This window comes from Salvelinus fontinalis, chromosome 2, assembly GCF_029448725.1.
Source record: "Salvelinus fontinalis isolate EN_2023a chromosome 2, ASM2944872v1, whole genome shotgun sequence".
NCBI lineage: Eukaryota > Metazoa > Chordata > Actinopteri > Salmoniformes > Salmonidae > Salvelinus > Salvelinus fontinalis.
In genome coordinates, this window is record NC_074666.1 from 84541068 (window position 1) to 84559054 (window position 17987).

At 45.1% G+C, this 17987-nt stretch overlaps 1 protein-coding gene across 1 annotated transcript in view; it reads right to left on the minus strand.

The window, feature by feature from the left end:
* The window catches only part of LOC129829656 (inactive phospholipase C-like protein 2), a 93154-nt gene extending 75590 nt beyond the window's left edge, over window positions 1–17564 (minus strand). Inside the window, exon 1 of the mRNA XM_055891498.1 lies at window positions 16761–17564. Within this exon, the coding sequence (XP_055747473.1) occupies window positions 16761–17084 (324 nt within the window). The 5' untranslated portion in view covers window positions 17085–17564. The remainder of the gene's footprint in view (window positions 1–16760) is intronic.
* Window positions 17565–17987: the final 423 nt, after the last annotated feature.

Below are 17987 nucleotides of genomic sequence, written 5' to 3' on the forward strand. Positions count from 1 at the left end.
TTTGGTGCAGTTAGGCTTGTTGAAAGTTCTCCAGAGAGTTTCCAGTCATTATTAGAGAAGCAATGGAAAGAGCGTTAACACATACTGTATTGGTTTTAGGTTTCAGGGCACATCCATAGTAGAGCACACACACACACACACACACACACACACACACACACACACACACACACACACACACACACACACACACACACACACACACACACACACAAAAATACCTTCAGAACAAATAAGAATACGCTCACAGCCTACAAGAGTAGCATACTAATTTAATACACACAGCCACACATACACACACATACACACACCAGGGCCCTCTCTAGAGCAGAAGTGGCAGGTAAGAGAGTGGTGGCTCCGCAGGGGACTGCATTGTCACAGCCACACAACGCTTTCCCACAATCCCACTTTCAGGCGGCCCTGACAATGTCCCTTCCTCACAGCCGGGGGGCACACAAACACAGACAGGCAGGTGGGTAAACACACACCTGCGTTCCCTTCACACACACGTACATGCACGCATGCACACACATACAAACACACACACATACACGCAAGCGAGCGAGCTTGCACACACGCTCACTGACACAGTCTGGCACCAGGAAATGACTGTCCTTTCTCATCAGGACCCTGTGAGCGAATTCAATCAACCCCCGTGTGCAACATGACTTTCTACAGCACGAATGTTAATAAACTACCGACAGAGAGAAGCAGGGAACCAGTCAGCTGGGTGGAAAGCAAGAGAAAACGGCTGGTTAGCCCTTACAGTGCTGGTCCCCTGGTCCACCCTTATAGGGCATATTGGTTCCCTGAACCCCTACTCGACATTCTCCCACAACGCAGCTAGTCTTTGCTCATCTAAAGCAGTCCTGTGAGCGTACACACACACACACACACACACACACACACACACACACACACACACACACACACACACACACACACACACATGACGGTAAATAACTGTTATTAAATAATGTACGGCCTCTAGTAGGTCTAAAATGGCCGCCTCACAGGTCTGGAGGGTTTGGATCTGTGCCCGCTTGTTTTATTTTGCCTCCCCTCTCCTCTCCACTCCTTTCATCTCCCTTTGTCTCCTCTGCCCCTCCCCCCTAATTTCTTCTCTCTTTATCTCCTCCCCTCCTTTATTCTCCCTTTCTCTAGTCTTCTCTCCTCTCCCCTCCTTTACTCTCCCCAATTCTTCCCTCCCCTACTCTCCACTCCTCTCCGAGGCTGCAGAGAACCAGGCCCTCAATTAGTCACTGGCTTTGGGATAATAAGGTCATTTTGTCACCCCCTGTTGAACTCTGGGTTTGGGGGACAGATGGAGAGAAAGAAAGAGAGAGAGGGTGACGTTGAATGGGCCACTCTCGAGTGCCGCTATCTGGGCCAATCACAATCAACACCCACAACAGCCGTTACATAAACTAACAGGTCACTTCAACCTCAACCTTGCCTTGCTGGTCCACAGCATGCACACACTTACTCTCACTCAGACACTCAGATAAATTGACTCAAGGTGCTGATGTTTCGTTTGGAGACGGGGAGAGAGAGAGAGAGGAGTAGGCCATTAATTGGGATGGAAAACACTAGGAGAAATCTGGTACAGCATTGAAGGGTAAAGCAGCGGGAAAGCGTGTGACTTAATAAACACTGCAAAACAAAGCACAGGAGGAAGTGGATACTGTCAGGGAAATAGATTTCCAAACGCAAACATAAACACACAAAACAAAACGCAGACAGACAGAATCCCTCTCTTCCTTTCTCTCTGTCACCGCTGCCGAACCTTTTCCTCCTTTCCCCCATCACACGCTGTCTCTTCTCTCATCTGTGACATCTACTTTTCTACACAGCGGGCAGTGTTCCCTTAAAGTCTTACTGTCAACCCCAATTTCAGTCTTTGCCCAACCCCTTGAAAAAAATAAAATATGTAAGTATTCATTTTTGGGGGTTGGTAAATGTAGTTCTACCTGATCCCAACATTTTCTCACAAAGGCATACTTACCAGAAGTCCGCTGGCAAGCTCTGATAATGTAATTATGTACATCGCCGACAAACACATATCTGGACTGTTAACTCACAGTGGTAAGGCACAGAGTTCCTGACATCTATTGCCAATTGCAGTGTACGTTTGACTCCGCCATGGGGCGCAAGGAAATATAGATTCACATTTATTGTGGTGTCAAGCCCAGAATTGACATGCTTCACTATAACTAAGCCTAAAAAATCTGTTTATTATGATTGAATTTTCTTTCATGAAAGTTACTCTAAAATGGCAGAACACACACACACACACACCCTGTTGATCCCTGTGACTGATGACCTAATGCTGTCAGCCTCACACACATCTGCCCGATTTCATGACAAACCCTTTATAACACGTTCAGTCCATGACCTGGTGCTTAAATTGGAACTGGCTCAACTTGTCTTGACAACGCAACATACTTTACATAGGTAGTAGGTAGGGCCCGGACCATACCAGTATCGCGATAGTCATTGGTATCGTGGCAAGTAAACAAAGCACGAAGCGGACACAAATTCTTTAGGAAAACAGTCATAATGGTGTCATCCAGAGTCACATCTTTTAATTTTCCAAGCTATTGTCACGACTTCCGTCGAAGTTGCTGCCTCTCCTTGTTCGGGCGGCGTTCGGCGGTCGACGTCACCGGTTTTCTAGCCGCCACCGATCTACGTTTCATTGTCCATTTGTTTTGTCTTTATTGTACACACCTGGTTTCCATTACATTATTATTTATTCCCTATTTTAGTATTTTCCCTGCCTGGAATTATTTTGTTGTTTATTCGAGTAAAGTACGTTTTTTACTCTGTGCCCTGCGCCTGACTCCGTCCTACCCGCTGCACATTGACACTTGACAGCTACAGCATACATCATTTGACATAAAGCAGGTTTTTAAAGGATCCAAGAGTTTGGCCTGCTTCATGCTTTCGTTTTTGCCATGGAAAATAAATATTGCGATACTGGTATCGTCACAGCCCTAGTAGGGTTATTGACAAGTTGCCTGGCTACCCAAAGTCCTTGCTATGGCCAAACGCTACGCCCACAAACGTCAGTTTATTCTCCGCAATTAGTGCTGATCGGAGTACCTCCCTGACGATTTCTAGAACGCTGTAACGGTTTTCCTCCTCCTCTTCATCCGAAGAGGAGGAGCAGCGATTAAACCAAAATGCAGCGTCTTGAGTTGACATATTTATTTAAAGAAAAGACGAAAACACGAACTTCACTATAAACTAACAAAACAACAAACGGAGTAGACCTGAACTATACGAACTTACATATAACACGAAAAACGCACGAACAGGGAAAAATAGACTACACAAAAAGAACGATGAACAAACAAACCGAACAGTCCCGTATGGTGCGACAAACACTGACACAGGAGACAACCACCCACAACGAACACTGTGAAACAACCTACCTAAATATGACTCTCAATTAGAGGAACGCCAAACACCTGCCTCTAATTGAGAGCCATACCAGGCAACCCTTAAACCAACATAGAAACAGACAACATAGAATGCCCACCCAAACTCACGTCCTGACCAACTAACACATACAACAAACTAAAAGAAATAGGTCAGGAACGTGACAAACGCAAACACATTCTAACTGTTCTGATTGGTTCCAGAAACCGATGGGTTGGGCCAGAGGCAGAACACACGTGGGTAAAGCGGAGTTTAGAAAATGTGTCATTGGCTTTGATACTCTAATTGGTTAGAGATGATCCAATTGCTGATGACTTTGTTTTGTACAGCACCCCTCATGTTGATGCCTCCACAAACGACTTGAACAATGGCAGTCTCAGACTGAAGTATGTAACAAACACAGAGCAGTGGAAGAATTCCGTTTAGTCATCAGGCAAGTTGACAAGAACTTCTACAGGCAATACACAGTTACTGGGACTTTCCAAATGTTCTTGGCAGGGTTGATGTCAATTCCAGTTCAAGTGAGTCAATTCAGGAACTAAGCTCACATTCCAATTTTACTCAACACTTTTCTATGAGGCAAATTTGTAATTGAAATTGTAATTTCAGTTTACTACCTGAATTGAATAAAGGGCAATTCCACAGTAACGGAATTACGCTGAGACTCAGCAGATCTTTTTACTTTAAAACGTACACCAAACAAAAATCATTTATTTTAAAGTTTAACAAACTACGATGCACAAGGACTACTTTTAACATTTTCCACATAATATGTTACAAAAACACATTTACATGTAGAACTGTGCAGATACAAAGTTTGTAAAAAAATAATGAAATAGGGTCTCACGAGTGGCGCAGTGGTCTAAGGCACTGCATCGCAGTGCTGGAGTCGTCACTACAGCCCTGGGTTTAAGCCCAGGCTGTGTCACAGCTGGCTGAGACTGGGAGACCTATGAGGAAACGCACAACTGGCCCAGTGCTGTCCAAGTTAGGGGAGGGTTTGGCTGGCTAGGATTTCCTTGTCCCATCGCCCTCTAGCGACTCCTTGTGGCGGGCCAGGCACCTGCAAGCTGACAGCGGTCGCCAGTTGAACAGTGTTTTGTTTCCTCTGACACATTGGTGCGGCTGGCTTCCGTGTTAAGTGAGCAGTGCGGCTTGGCAGGGTCGTGTTTCGCCTCTCCCGTGTCCGTAGGGGAGTTGCAGCGATGGGACAAGACTATAACTATCAATTGGATATCACAAAAAATGAGTTAAAAATTATATAGTAATAAAACTGAGGGAGATTACTGTAATTCTGTTACCAAACTTTGCAAATGCACAGATTTCCAGTAAATGTATTTTATTATTATTTACTGTGTACATTTTTCAATGTAATTATTGTGTATAGTTCTTTGGTTTTGTAAAATTTTGAATTCAAGGGCTTTGTTTGGCATACATTTTAAAGTGAAAAATCAGCGTCTAAGTGTATTTCCATAACTGTGGAATTCCATGAACTGAAATGGAAATGATCACAACCCTGATCCCTCTGTTTTCCTGGAAACAGGCTTCCTGGAAACATCAAAAAGGACAGGCAGTCCACTTTCCCAATAGATTACCGAGCCCCGGTGAAGTTGGGTCTTTCTATAAACTAGGGGACCAGTGAGGATTTCCTACACTGGACAACTTGTTACAGCTGTTGATTAGTCATTGATAATAATCTTGTTTTTTTATGTCATTCCCTTAAGAAAGGATCAGAACGATATTCAATAAAATTCCCATGTTGATTTAAAACATTATTTTCACATATTTTAGAAAGTAATAATAATTTGAATATCAATACATTGGCAAGGCCTAAAAAAAGTAAAAATATTTAAGTGAAAGTCCTTGAATTTGAATAGTCAATGTCTGTATGATGTATTGTTGTCTTTACCTTCTTGCCCTTTGTGCTGTTGTCTGTGCCCAATAATGTTTGCACCATGTTTTGTGCTGCTACCATGTTGTGCTGCTGCCATGTTGTGTTGCTGCCTTGCTATGTTGTTGACGTAGGTCTCTATGTAGTGTTGTGTTGCCTCTTGTCGTGATGTGTGTTTTGTCCTAAATTTGTATTTATTATTTGTAGTTACTTTTAATCCCAGCCCCCGTCCCCGCAGGAGGCATTTTGTCTTTTGGTAGGGCGTCATTGTTAATAAGAATTTGTTCTTAACTGGCTTGCCTAGTTAAATAAAGGTTAAATACATGTATTTTTATCAAAATTAACCCTGCTTAAAGGATGTATAGTCCTAGTCCTATGTTGTTGTATAGCTGGAGTTACGGGCCAATTTGCATATTTTCACTTTTATTCTGATGGAACTGCATGACACTTAAAAAAATAAAAATCTAACCATTTCGATTTTTTTTTATCACAATGTCACACATTGGCTCCATTATTTATAGAAAGACCTAATTGGGGCAGAAGCCTAAACACACAGCTACACATTAGACACAGGGTTATCATTAACCAACCGCTTTGGGTGATGAGAAGTCATAATGGATTAGCACCTGAAGCACTATCTCTCTATCCATTAATCAATGTGGTTCTTCTCCCTCGGCCAAGCTCTTTCCACCTCCTTCTGCCCTGTACCTCTCTTCCTTTGTCTCTCTCGACCACCATCCATGTTTTAACACTCCACCGAGCAGTCTTGTAGCAGGCATTGATCTATCTGTTATCCCCTTACCGCTGGCACAGCATGGGTTACTTCCTCAGTCATCTCCGGCCAATCCCTTGCATAATCACCCTCACACGCGCACCTTGTACTAAGGCCATGTCTTAAGGCTCGCACACATTACACTGAACGTGGATCGAGCATCTGTCTGCCGATCATTCAGCGGGCTGTGTTTTAGGGACCACCCAGTGTAGACGTCCGACTGCCAACATTTTCACGCAATGTAGAATCGGTGCGCGCTCTGTTCAGAGGTGCTAAGTACTCTCGGGGCCAGCTAACGCTATTGGTGTGTCTGAGCCCTTAGCGATAACCATGTCTAACACCCAACACATATAAACACATGGACATGTTCGCAAACACACACAGCATGGACAAATGCACACACACACACACACACACACTACACACTACACACACACAACACACTACACACACACACACACACACACACACACACACACACACACACACACACACACACACACACACACACACACACACACACACACACACACACACACACCCGGACCCATTAGACCAACCCCAACCCCAATCCCAGGCCCAATTCCATCAATCCAGCAAACTCTAACACACACAATTGGATTCCTTCTGTCCTTGGCTTCTGATACAGTCCACTGCACCCCCTCCCTCCCTCCCTGACCTGCAGAACCCTTTTGATTCCATCTAAAATGGTTCTAAAAGAGTTCATCCGTGTCCCTATCTAACACTCTGCCGTTCTAAACTGGGTCGCCGTATTAAGGTTTGTCCTGATGGGTGTCTGATAGGATTCTGACAGGCTGTACTGCATGTCCCTTTCTGCTCATTTGATCCGAAATCAACAGGTAAAGCAACGGTGATCAACTTAGTGGCATCCATTTAATCATTCACCTGCCAGTCTGTTTTTTTTTCAATGCACAAAAAAAAGACATGAATTAATAGACATTAGTTCATTGATTAAACCAAGGCAAGATCAGCTTCTCCTCTGCATGTCCCCGTAGCACTTTCTGGTGGTACAGAGAGACGCGTGTGTGTGTGAGTACTGCAGTACAGCTCTCTCCTTCTACTCTCTGCTGCTCTCCTCTCAGCGCTGGGTCTCTAGTTACTGCTCAGTCTCAGTATCAAATTACAAACTCAGCAAACACTGCTTTTACTCTCTCCCCCTCCCTCTCTCTCCCCGTCCATCTCTTTCTCTCTCCCCCTCTGAGACACTGACTGACACATGCACTGACCATCGCAAACCTCTCATACACAGCATCTCTCTCTCTCTCTCTCTCTGACACAAACACACACAGTGACAGATTGGGTACTTTTTCCACCCAGTGTACACAGATCGCCATTTCTATGTTGCTCATTCTCTCTCACACATGCGCACAGGCGAACACGTGCACTTACGTGCAAACGCACATGCATGTACACTCCAAGTCTAAATTGGAGTGTACATAAATTGGAATGAGACATATAATTAATCCATCGCAAAGAAACAAACTGTTCATTTTCTGTTTCTAAATCGACTGTCACAGAGGACGGGGAATTTTCCCCTTGTTGAGGAAAATTGCTGTCTGCTCGCTTGGCAAATTCCATTTCAGATGGCACTCTACACACAGCCAGAAAGACAGACACACTCAAAACAAAAACACACACACACACGCTTAACGAAAGATAACGAATGTCCCAAAGAAACACGTGACTGAGCACACAAGCACACACACCTCCTATACTTAAAGCCCCAGTTCTACCTCCTCATCCTTTGCCATCTGTGCCAAGGCAAGCCGTGGCACCATCTGTGAGTGGCTGGCACGATCTGGCCTGCCAATCATCAACCACACGGGTCAATGCACAAGTGCTGGAATACCCTGACCGACTGTGTGAACCCTCTGCATGATGGGCCCCTCTCTATGAGGGCCCCTGTGATCTATAGACTACAGCAGGATGGTACACTAACCCCATCACACTTCACTTCACAGCCACAAAGATACACAGGGACTTGGTTGACAACATTGGACTCGGTTGAGGACATTCGGCTTGATTCAAAACATTGGGCTGGTTGAGGATGCTGGTTGGTTGGCTAAGAACAAATGAAAGATATGTGCTCATTATCGTAGGGCAGACAATCCAGCCACAGCCTATAAATAGGCTGCTGACTGGTGTAGGTCTGTGGACGGGGGTTTTAGCACTGTGTGGGGATAGAGGAACTGAACAGAACGAGGCCACATGTGGCGGGAGAGGCAACACAGAAGCAGCTCTTAAAACACAGCAGCAGAGAAGGCACACAGAGACAAGCAGCACAGCACCAGCAGAGCAGACCTCCACTCTCTTGCTCTGTTCCAAGCGACGAACACACACTTGCAGAATCACTGTATTTAACCAGGGGCAAAGTGTCCTGCAATGTGGTATGTGCAAAACACATTATGACAGTGTGTAATGTCAAAGTCTCACTCTCAGCTCTCACTTATACAAACACACACTCTGTAACACGCAGACACACATGCAGACACACACGCAGGCACACACGCAGACACACACACACACGTTTATTAAGCTTGACTAGAGCAGTGTCCTCTCTGACATTGTCAGGGCACGAGAACACTATAATTGCCACTCTGTGAACTAGGCAGGCTGGACTGTGGGCCCATCAGAATTACCCTGTCGCTGGAAAACTGGGTAGAGGCCTGGGTAGAGGTAGAGATACAGACTCAGCTCCCTCCCTCACCGCTTATCATCCCCTGGCTCCTGGCTCGCCACACGAAAACTCAACCACTGGGTCAAGAGGGACCAAGGTCAGCGACCTCACTTCCTCCTTCCTGTTATGGTTAGTTAAGGCGTTCTATTATTACGTTTTTTCTCAGCTCATTGTAGTTGTGAAGGATTTACCTCTCAATTATGATTGGCTTTCAGTATGTCTCAGACTACTACAGTATGTTTGTAGAGTAGCAGAGGTCAAGAATATATCTGGCCCACATTGCTGACTGCTGAGGTCAGTTTCCTTTGTTTTGGTGGCTAACGCTAATAACGCTCGACTAGCCGATGTGTGCTGCACCGTGACTAACCACAATCTAAAAGCTGATGCTGAACTCACTTCCTGTTGCGGATTGACAGTGTGAAACTGAATAATCCCATTCTCTCCCCTCTCTTTTCTCCCCCTTCCCCCTATCCTTTCCCCCATCCTTCTCCCCCCTTCCCCCTATCCTGCCTGAAGGAAGTGCAGAGCTGGTTTGTTCAGTGTACTAGTAACAACGAAAACACCTGGGGAGGAGTAGAGAGGAAGTAACGAGGGAGATAGGAATGCAGTGGTGTGGACGTGTAGACATTGTCCACCACTGGCCAAATCAAACAGATCAGCTGCTTGCCCAAACACAGCCAAGTAATCCAGGAGGATTCACTGTGGTTTTACCTGTTATTCTCTCATTTCTACCACTTTAATTAAGGGGGAAAGAATAAAAACCCTGAAACAGAAAGTGTTTCTTTTCCGTTCCCTAAATCTGATTAGCGGGATTAGACTGAAGCTGGAGTTTCAGGCCTCCTCCAATGGCATCTTACTGGGGGGGGGGGGGGGGGGGGGGGGGGGGGGGATAGTTAAGGTGTCAGTCTTGGGTGAGGGGTGAGAGAAGAGAGGGGGGCGTGGCCTCCGTTGAATGGGCTCTCGAGTGATTTTGGATCTCTAGACGACATTCCATCAAACACACTGACATTACGAAACTGAGGGCAATGGAGGACAGTGTGTGAAGGGGAGGGTGAAACATCAAAAGGTTAGTTCACCCCTGTTCGATCAGAAGTAATGCTAGAGATTGACACTTTGGGAGAAGAAGCTAAAAGTGTTAAGAGGTCACAAAATCTTCCGGAGGACAACCTTCTCGAAAATACTTTCTGACGATTCCCAATTCGGATTCTCATCTTTGTCATACATCTTTGATGTTTTAAAATGACAACGAAAATACATTTGGTTTCTTTTCATTGTTGTACTTCAGCCTATCGACCACCATATCCTTTTTATGACATCTTTTTTATTCTCTCTTGTTTTCCATGTCTTTCCTTCAGTCAAATCTCAGAACAAAAAGAAGAGCTAGACATCCAATCAAAAGGAAGTCACTTCAGTCAGAGAGGGGGAAGTGAGATCTGAAAGGCCACCAAACGACATGTCAGATGACAAGAGACTGTCGGAGTGGCTGTTGCTGCAGCGATACCGCCACGTTCATTCATCACACCAGCGGAATAGTGGCCCAAATGACCCAGGGAAATATTGAGCGGATAATGTCAGAATACTACTCATCGTTACTTCTCCATTTCAAATGGCCCGAGTGCAGCAATTAACCCTCAGATCGGTAGATCACCCAGTGAACGGCTCTAAAACCAAATACCGCTTCACTTCTCACATCAGACAGCCACATTTTTATTAAAATTGAGACCTAATTTCCGAGACCTCAACAGACATTTTGATCAGACTTTCATCCAGAATCCAATGATATCCTCGCTGCTCTTCTGACGTCAGAGGACCCTACCACTGCCACTGCCTCTGTCTGTCAGCATCATCGCTGTTGCTTTGTGAGGCACATTAAAATGAGGAGTCTACCCGCACACCCCAGTGTCCAAATAAATCCGTTCAAAAAGCTCTTCTTTATCTGGGCCCCAATTTCACACACGGCTGATTGTGGTTCCTGTTCACTTAGCACAAGTCATTATCCCCAAACGAAACAGATAAAAGGGAAGATGTGTAATAAAAAATTCAGGAGAGCCCCCCATGAAACAAGAGCATGGTTCTACTAGTCTTCTCTCAGTACTGTGACAAGAGTTCTGCTCTGAAGCCCTGGCCAGGTGCCACAGTAAATAGTTTAGAACCAAACAGGGATCTTTAGCATGACACTTCACTGCCCATAAGGGACAGACAAAGGGACCAAATGCTTCTGTGTGGTTGAGCGGCTAAGATTAGTTTATTTGTGATGCACTAAAATATTCGAGAAACCCTCACATTTGGATATTATGAGGCATCTGTCTTCAAAGGAATTGGCAAGAAAAGAGGTGCTTGAGAAAATGCCAGTCAGAGAAATCTGTTTATTGTTCAAACTGTGCTTTCAACTGGGATAGGAGGATGGGCATTTGCTAGTATTTGTGCTCGTGATCCACAATATGGACTCAAGCATTATGGACTTTGAACAAAGAGTACACGCTATTTATTTTTCATTTATCGTAACATTTTACCTCCAAAAATCAAACTTGATGTCCAAGAGCTTTCGGTCTCCTGCTGTTAGTGTTGATTGTTTGAACATGGGATGAGAGGAGGATTGGGATAGGTGTGCCTGTGCACATGCATGACTTATGCAATATGTGGGACCTTCGCATGTCAATGCTTCATTTTGGATCCAAATAAAGTATTTGAAATGTGTGCGTTTCACAGATGGCTGCTTTGAGATCAACAGCCAAGAGAGTCCCAGAAAACTGAGCATGCATATTCCTCTGCCATGATCCAAATCCATCTTCATCTACCCTCCTCCTCTTCCTCATCGTTTGCCTCCCCTTCACCTCATAGTCCTCTGTCCAGAGTGAGACTGCGACAACTTAATTTCCATGATGTCTCTGGGTGGTCTATCATAGTGATGGAGATGAGGACACATTAACTGTGTTCTTTAATATTCGTAATCATTGAGAGCATCTTGACTGGCTGCAACACCGCTTGGTACGGCATCTACTTGGCATCCAACCGCAAGGCGCTACAGAGGGTAGTGCGGTACGGCCCAGTACATCACCGGGGCTGAGCTCCCTGCCATCCAGGACCTCTATACCAGGCGGTGTCAAAGGAAGGCTCTAGAAATTGTTAAAGACTCCAGCCACCCAAGTCATAGACGGCTCTCTCTGCTACCGCACGCCAAGCGGTACCGATGGGATCCATCAGCATGTAATCAGTGTCATTTGAGAAGGATATGACTGAGTTCGGTGCTTCTCCGATCCTGGTGTGGATGAAGAAAATCCCAGGATTCAACGTTGGGGGATAGAATTCCATGTTTGCCCAGGGCAGCATTGGCGGGAAAGGGATCAATCAGGGGCTTGTGGGAATTTCTGGCACTGCCGAACTATCAGATAAAGACTATGAGACATCTGGGTAAACTTCTAAGGGCTTTATGTATTTAATGACTGGAGGGGGGTGGGGGTGGGTTTTCATCCAAAGCCAAGGAGTGGTTATTGGGTAAAGCTCTAGAATGGAATTTCCTCCACCACACCACCAGTACAGGGGGAATGGTTTGACAGACGCACCTCAGAGTCTATGCTCGATTGCCAATGAGATTCCTTTCTATATGTAGAACCTAGAATCGTCTCTTTCCTTGAATACGACTGGAGCTGGATTGAGATATGACCTAGATGTAAAGGAGTAGGTAAGACTGCTGCACTCAAATCAGAGTTCTTCAGATACCGCCGATCCAGAACATTCCTTAAAACAGCATTGTCGAACGTCGCCATCTATTTAAAAAAGATCCTCTCTCTATCTATATAACAGACACATATCAATTCAATTCAAGGGTTTTATTGGCATGGGAAACATGTGTTAACATTGCCAAAGCAAGTGAGGTAGATAATATACAAAAGTGAAATAAACAATAAAAATGAACAGTAAACATTACACATACAGAAGTTTCAAAACAATAAAGACATTACAAATGTCATATTATGTATATATACAGTGTTGTAACAATGTACAAATGGTTAAAGTACACAAGGGAAAATAAATAAGCATAAATATGGGTTGTATTTACAATGGTGTTTGTTCTTCACTGGTTGGCCTTTTCTTGTGGCAACAGGTCACAAATATTGCTGCTGTGATGGCACACTGTGGAATTTCACCCAGTAGATATGGGAGTTTATCAAAATTGGATTTGTTTTCGAATTCTTTGTGGATCTGTGTGTAATCTGAGGGAAATATGTGTCTCTAATATGGTCATACATTGGGCAGGAGGTTAGGAAGTGCAGCTCAGTTTCCACCTCATTTTGTGGGCGTTGTGCACATAGCCTGTCTTCTCTTGAGAGCCATGCCATGTCACATATCTCTGTCTATCAAAGAGAGAGATGGAGAGAAGGAGAGAGAGAGTCACATAGAGAACTAATCTCACTCTCACACTCTCTGAGTGCTTGACTAATGTATTATAGAGCCATGTGACCAGGACTGGTACAGGATAGCGAGCTGAATTACTGTTAGCCAGACTGTTAGCCAACCAGAAGTAGGACACACTAGGTTAATAAAGTGGAAAGGGGTTTAATAAATGACAGGATGAGCTGATGTCCTGCCCCTCCGTGACATGACTGGGGACTGAGGTGAGGAGTTGGTGAAGAGAGGGAGGGGATGGGTGTGGTGACATGCAGTTGGGTCCCAACAGCTAGCTCCGTGACCACAAAGCACTGTGGTTACGGTTCTGTGTATTACTCTGTATAACATCTGTTATTATTTCATCCCGTCATGTTTTTGCTCTGCTTTGTCTTGCTGACAATGTTCATCTTTCCAGTAACCGCCCTGAATAAGACTGACCTTTAATTTGCTCCAGAGGTCAAAAACCACTCAGAGAGGGAGGGAGGGAGGGAGAGGGGAGAGATAAAGAAACTCATTTTGGTCACAACAGTGCTGGGGGAAGATCCGTCCTATCCCTCTCTTGGTCTGTGCTGGCAGGCCGGCACCAGACAGACGTCTTCCCAACAGTCAGCTAACGTGAGGCAGGCAGGGCAGGAGCCTGCAGCTGTCCACAGCCCTGCTTAAAAAAAACAGACTGGAATAGCCCCCGTCAACCCGTCCTCTCCAACCACTTTGGAAGCCTTCCCTTCCCTCCACCCATGGGACAGTCACTCACCACTCCAAGGGTGTGACAGCCTTGCAGGATTTGGCTGGTTCAACAATACACACACAGATGGGTTCTCCACTGGTCCCTCATGCCATACATTGACACGTCAAGTCCAAACAGGAGGTTCAAAAAATAACAAGTTTGTTTTCAATCTTCCGGAATAACTCTGTAATGAGCACAATGCTGGAATTGCTCATTTGCCTCTCTACCCCACTCCCCCCTTTTAGACTGCTCAGACCCCTCAGCTCATGTTTCAGACTGATGAAATGTGTGTGTGTGGGTACTGAAGCTCCAACTACACTACACATGAACTACACTAGCACCACAACACACTACAAGATAGAGATGGGACAATAAACCAAAAATCACTTATCGCAGGCATTTTCCTGATATGGTTCATTATGATACGTAGCCTGTACTAGAGAAATGTGAAGTTTGAAATGAAGTAAGTGTTAATATGGGTGATTGTTAATGGGACAGTTGATGGATACAACCATCAGACTAGTTGTAGTTTAAAGGAAACGTTTAAAAAAACTTGTTGCACATTAATGTTATAAACTATCCTTCTATTTATCATTATTGCATCAATTCAGGCAATTTATCACGATGTGGATTTTTTTGGTCCATATCGCCAAGCTCTACTACAAGAGAGCTGACCCAGATTCCCATCATGCCACTCTCTATCTGGGTGTTCCCCATGTTGTGACTGACGACGAAGTTCACTGTGTTGCGACGCTCCTCTCGGATTCTATGAATAAACATGCCCTCTTGGCTGCGTTCGCAGCAGAGTCGATCTAAAAGAACCGCTGACCCCAACTGTTCTGTGACAGCGGTTCCAGAACACTAACCCTTTAGATAGACTATTTTACGCCCAGGGATGCGTGTAGGCCTTTAGGAGACATGCAGGGATAAAAGCGGACGTCGGTGTGCTGGAGGACCAACACATCCATATTGGAATGAGAACAGGAAACGACAGTGATGCTCTGATGCGCTGCTAAAAGAGGACATGGGTATCTAATCGGGTTATCACACGCAGGCCTGACAGAGTCACACACTTAGAACCTACGGTGAGTTGTCTGACAACTGGCATTTCACGCCTGGCATTCAAAGTGTTGACCCTAAATCCAGTGGTGAACTCTCCTCAACGTGAATCACATAAGCCATACGGGCAATTAACTCTTATCTGACTGGGTCGAGGCAGTCTCTACATTCTAGATGCATTACTCTAGCAAAGGAATGAGTCTTCTTTACTGGTTCTATTTGTCCGGCATCTTTGATAGTACATCCTGGTCCTTCCGATAGCAACAGTTGATGAGAGTTCAATGTTGCCACACGGCTGAGCTGACTTACAGACGAAAAGTCCAAACATGTTTATCACCATGTGCATCACAAGAAATATTGTAACAAAGCCTTATAAGTATAACAATACAATGCCATATGAACAGGACAGTACATTCGGAGAATAAGCTTTGGAGGATTTAAGACCTAGAGCATGTTGACAACATGATCCGCTCTGCATTCTTGCCATATTTCTGTTATGAAGTTTGAACTTATGAACATCAGTAGATGGCTCCAGTTCTTTCGGAGGGAAGTTCGGAGTGGAGGGATTTAGGCCTTCGCCTCGAATTATACTATTCCATGGAATTTCCTGGAAGAACAGGCCCTGCTTTTCATCAATAGGGCAAAACACCCTGGGGTGAAGAGAAGCAACAGCCAGGGACTTGTTCATTTTCTCAAGGAGTCCCCTAGACCTCAGAGAAGCACATCAAACCAGAGAGCAGGCAGTGTTTAGATTTGTTCGCCCGCACATCCACAGGGAATTCAATAACAGGGTGAATGGATAGCTTCATGGTTTTATACTGGTTGCTAAGCAGACTGGCTTGTAATGACAGAATGCCACTCTCTCTCCAAAAACTCCCACCTCCACAGAGCTTCTCCACAGAGCTTCTCCACAAGCCCCCCCAGTCTGTCTGTCTCTGTCATGCTACACCATCTGACTGAAGACATCCTGGAGTAGGAGACATGAGACTTGGGGGAAATAGTGACTACAGGCAGACATGTTCTCTGTAATATGTAGGCCTATCATTTATGTTTGAAATTCCCTTGATGAGCCCAGACTTTGCGGCTAGGCCTCATCTTAACGGTCAACAAACAATTTTGCCTACGATGTAAACAACATTGCCAGTTTTTCTTTTACATAGTACTATATTTACAAGTCTATTGGAACAGTAGCGTAGTTCGACTATAGAGGCATGTTGTACTATCCAGGGAGGGAATGTCATAACTGTTAAAGGTTGTCCTCTGCTATGAGCGCAGCTAAAGCATGCATCTTATTTCACCTTTGCTGACCTAACCTTGCAACAGCAGCAGCCGCCGGCAGCAGCTTCCCACACCATCAGCACCGCAAGGCGTGAAGAAGGACATCACGCAAACTTCAGAGCATTGGATCAGTTAGTCCTACCTTCTTTGTAACATTGTAACTGTTTCGGAGCCTTGCAGCCTAACGGCGAATGATAGACCACGTCATAACATTCCCCTCAGCAAAATGTTTACCCGGCACTAGACAATCAGTGTGTTACACAGTAACAACTCAGCATCCTTTATTATTATTATTACAGCTCTGTCACTAACAAACAGTTCATCTAACCCTGGGTCCATAACAATAGAATGAATCACAATGAGGGCTAGTCACTGGCTACCTGAAGGGTTCATGTGGTTTTGCGAGAGCTGTGAGATAATGATTCCCTCATTAACGCAACCTTTAAGAGCTTCCTATGATTGACGTGGCATTATAAAGTAGGCTTTATGAAAACAAACCAACCTTCATAATGCCGCAAGGTGTGTTCACGCCTCCATGACTCCTTTCGGCTGAATTGTCACGGCTGCTGCTGCCAGTCCAAGGACTCCCGTGGTCCATGTACCTTCCGTTGGTGTAAACTCCCTCCGCCCCATAGACCGGGTGCCCGTGGGCAAAGGCAGCCGCCGAAATGTCCAGGTATGCCCGGGTGCCAGTCGGAGGCAGCACGGTGGCGTCATTGTTGTTCAACCCCGCTATTTGTGTCGCGTTCTGTGCCGGAGAGGCTGCAATGGTAGGATTTTGAAAATGTCCCGACACAGCCTCGGAAGCGTGTACCCCTGCCATCATCCACGGACGTTACAGCAACACATTCAACTTAGTGCATTGACCCATTGTTTCAAAACATGAGTCCACGGCTGTGTAGACCACATAAGATCATAAGTCTACAGACGAAGCGCAGTCCACTGAATCTAGGATAGACTGATTGAACCGTCCGCTTCTGGCTGAACAAACTCTTGTCGCTCGAAAATGAACAGATGGTCCTCCGTATGTGATCTGGTGTGATTAGCTAACTGCATGGATTCATAAGGAGTCCCCTCAGAAACAGTTCCGGCTAATAAAAAGGCGTTAATTTGCGTTTACACGCGCTTTCGTTTTTCTCCAAGCTTGTTGTTTGCGCCGAGGCTGCATGCAGAAGAACGTCCTATTTGCCTGGTCCCTACTCTCCTATCCGCTCTTGTAGATGATACATCAGAAGCTTCCCCACGTGCATCCGCGGGATGCAGCTATATACAATGCGCTGTTATGTGAGTTGCTCGCTTGTCCCCTCCCTACAAGATCCATGTCCGTGTGCGCTCATTCACACACACGCACACGCACGCACACACGTACACTTAAATTATTAATTTTCCTCACTGAACATTAATACACACACGCACGCACACACTGAAATGATTCATGTTCATTCATACCACAACTTGTAGCCTAAGCCATTTCCAGGCTAAAACACAGTAACATAATTAACAGCAGAGGAGGATGGTGGGAAGATCCATAGGAGGACAGGCTCATTGTAATGGCTGGAATGGAATATGGTTTCCATATGTTTGAATGGTTTGTATACCATTCCCTTTATTCCATTCCAGGCATTACACTGAGCACATCCTCCGATAGCTCATCCCACCAGCCTCCTCTGATTAGGGAATGTGAGTGACAGGGAATGTGAGTGTATTTGCATGAAATATGTCTTATCAT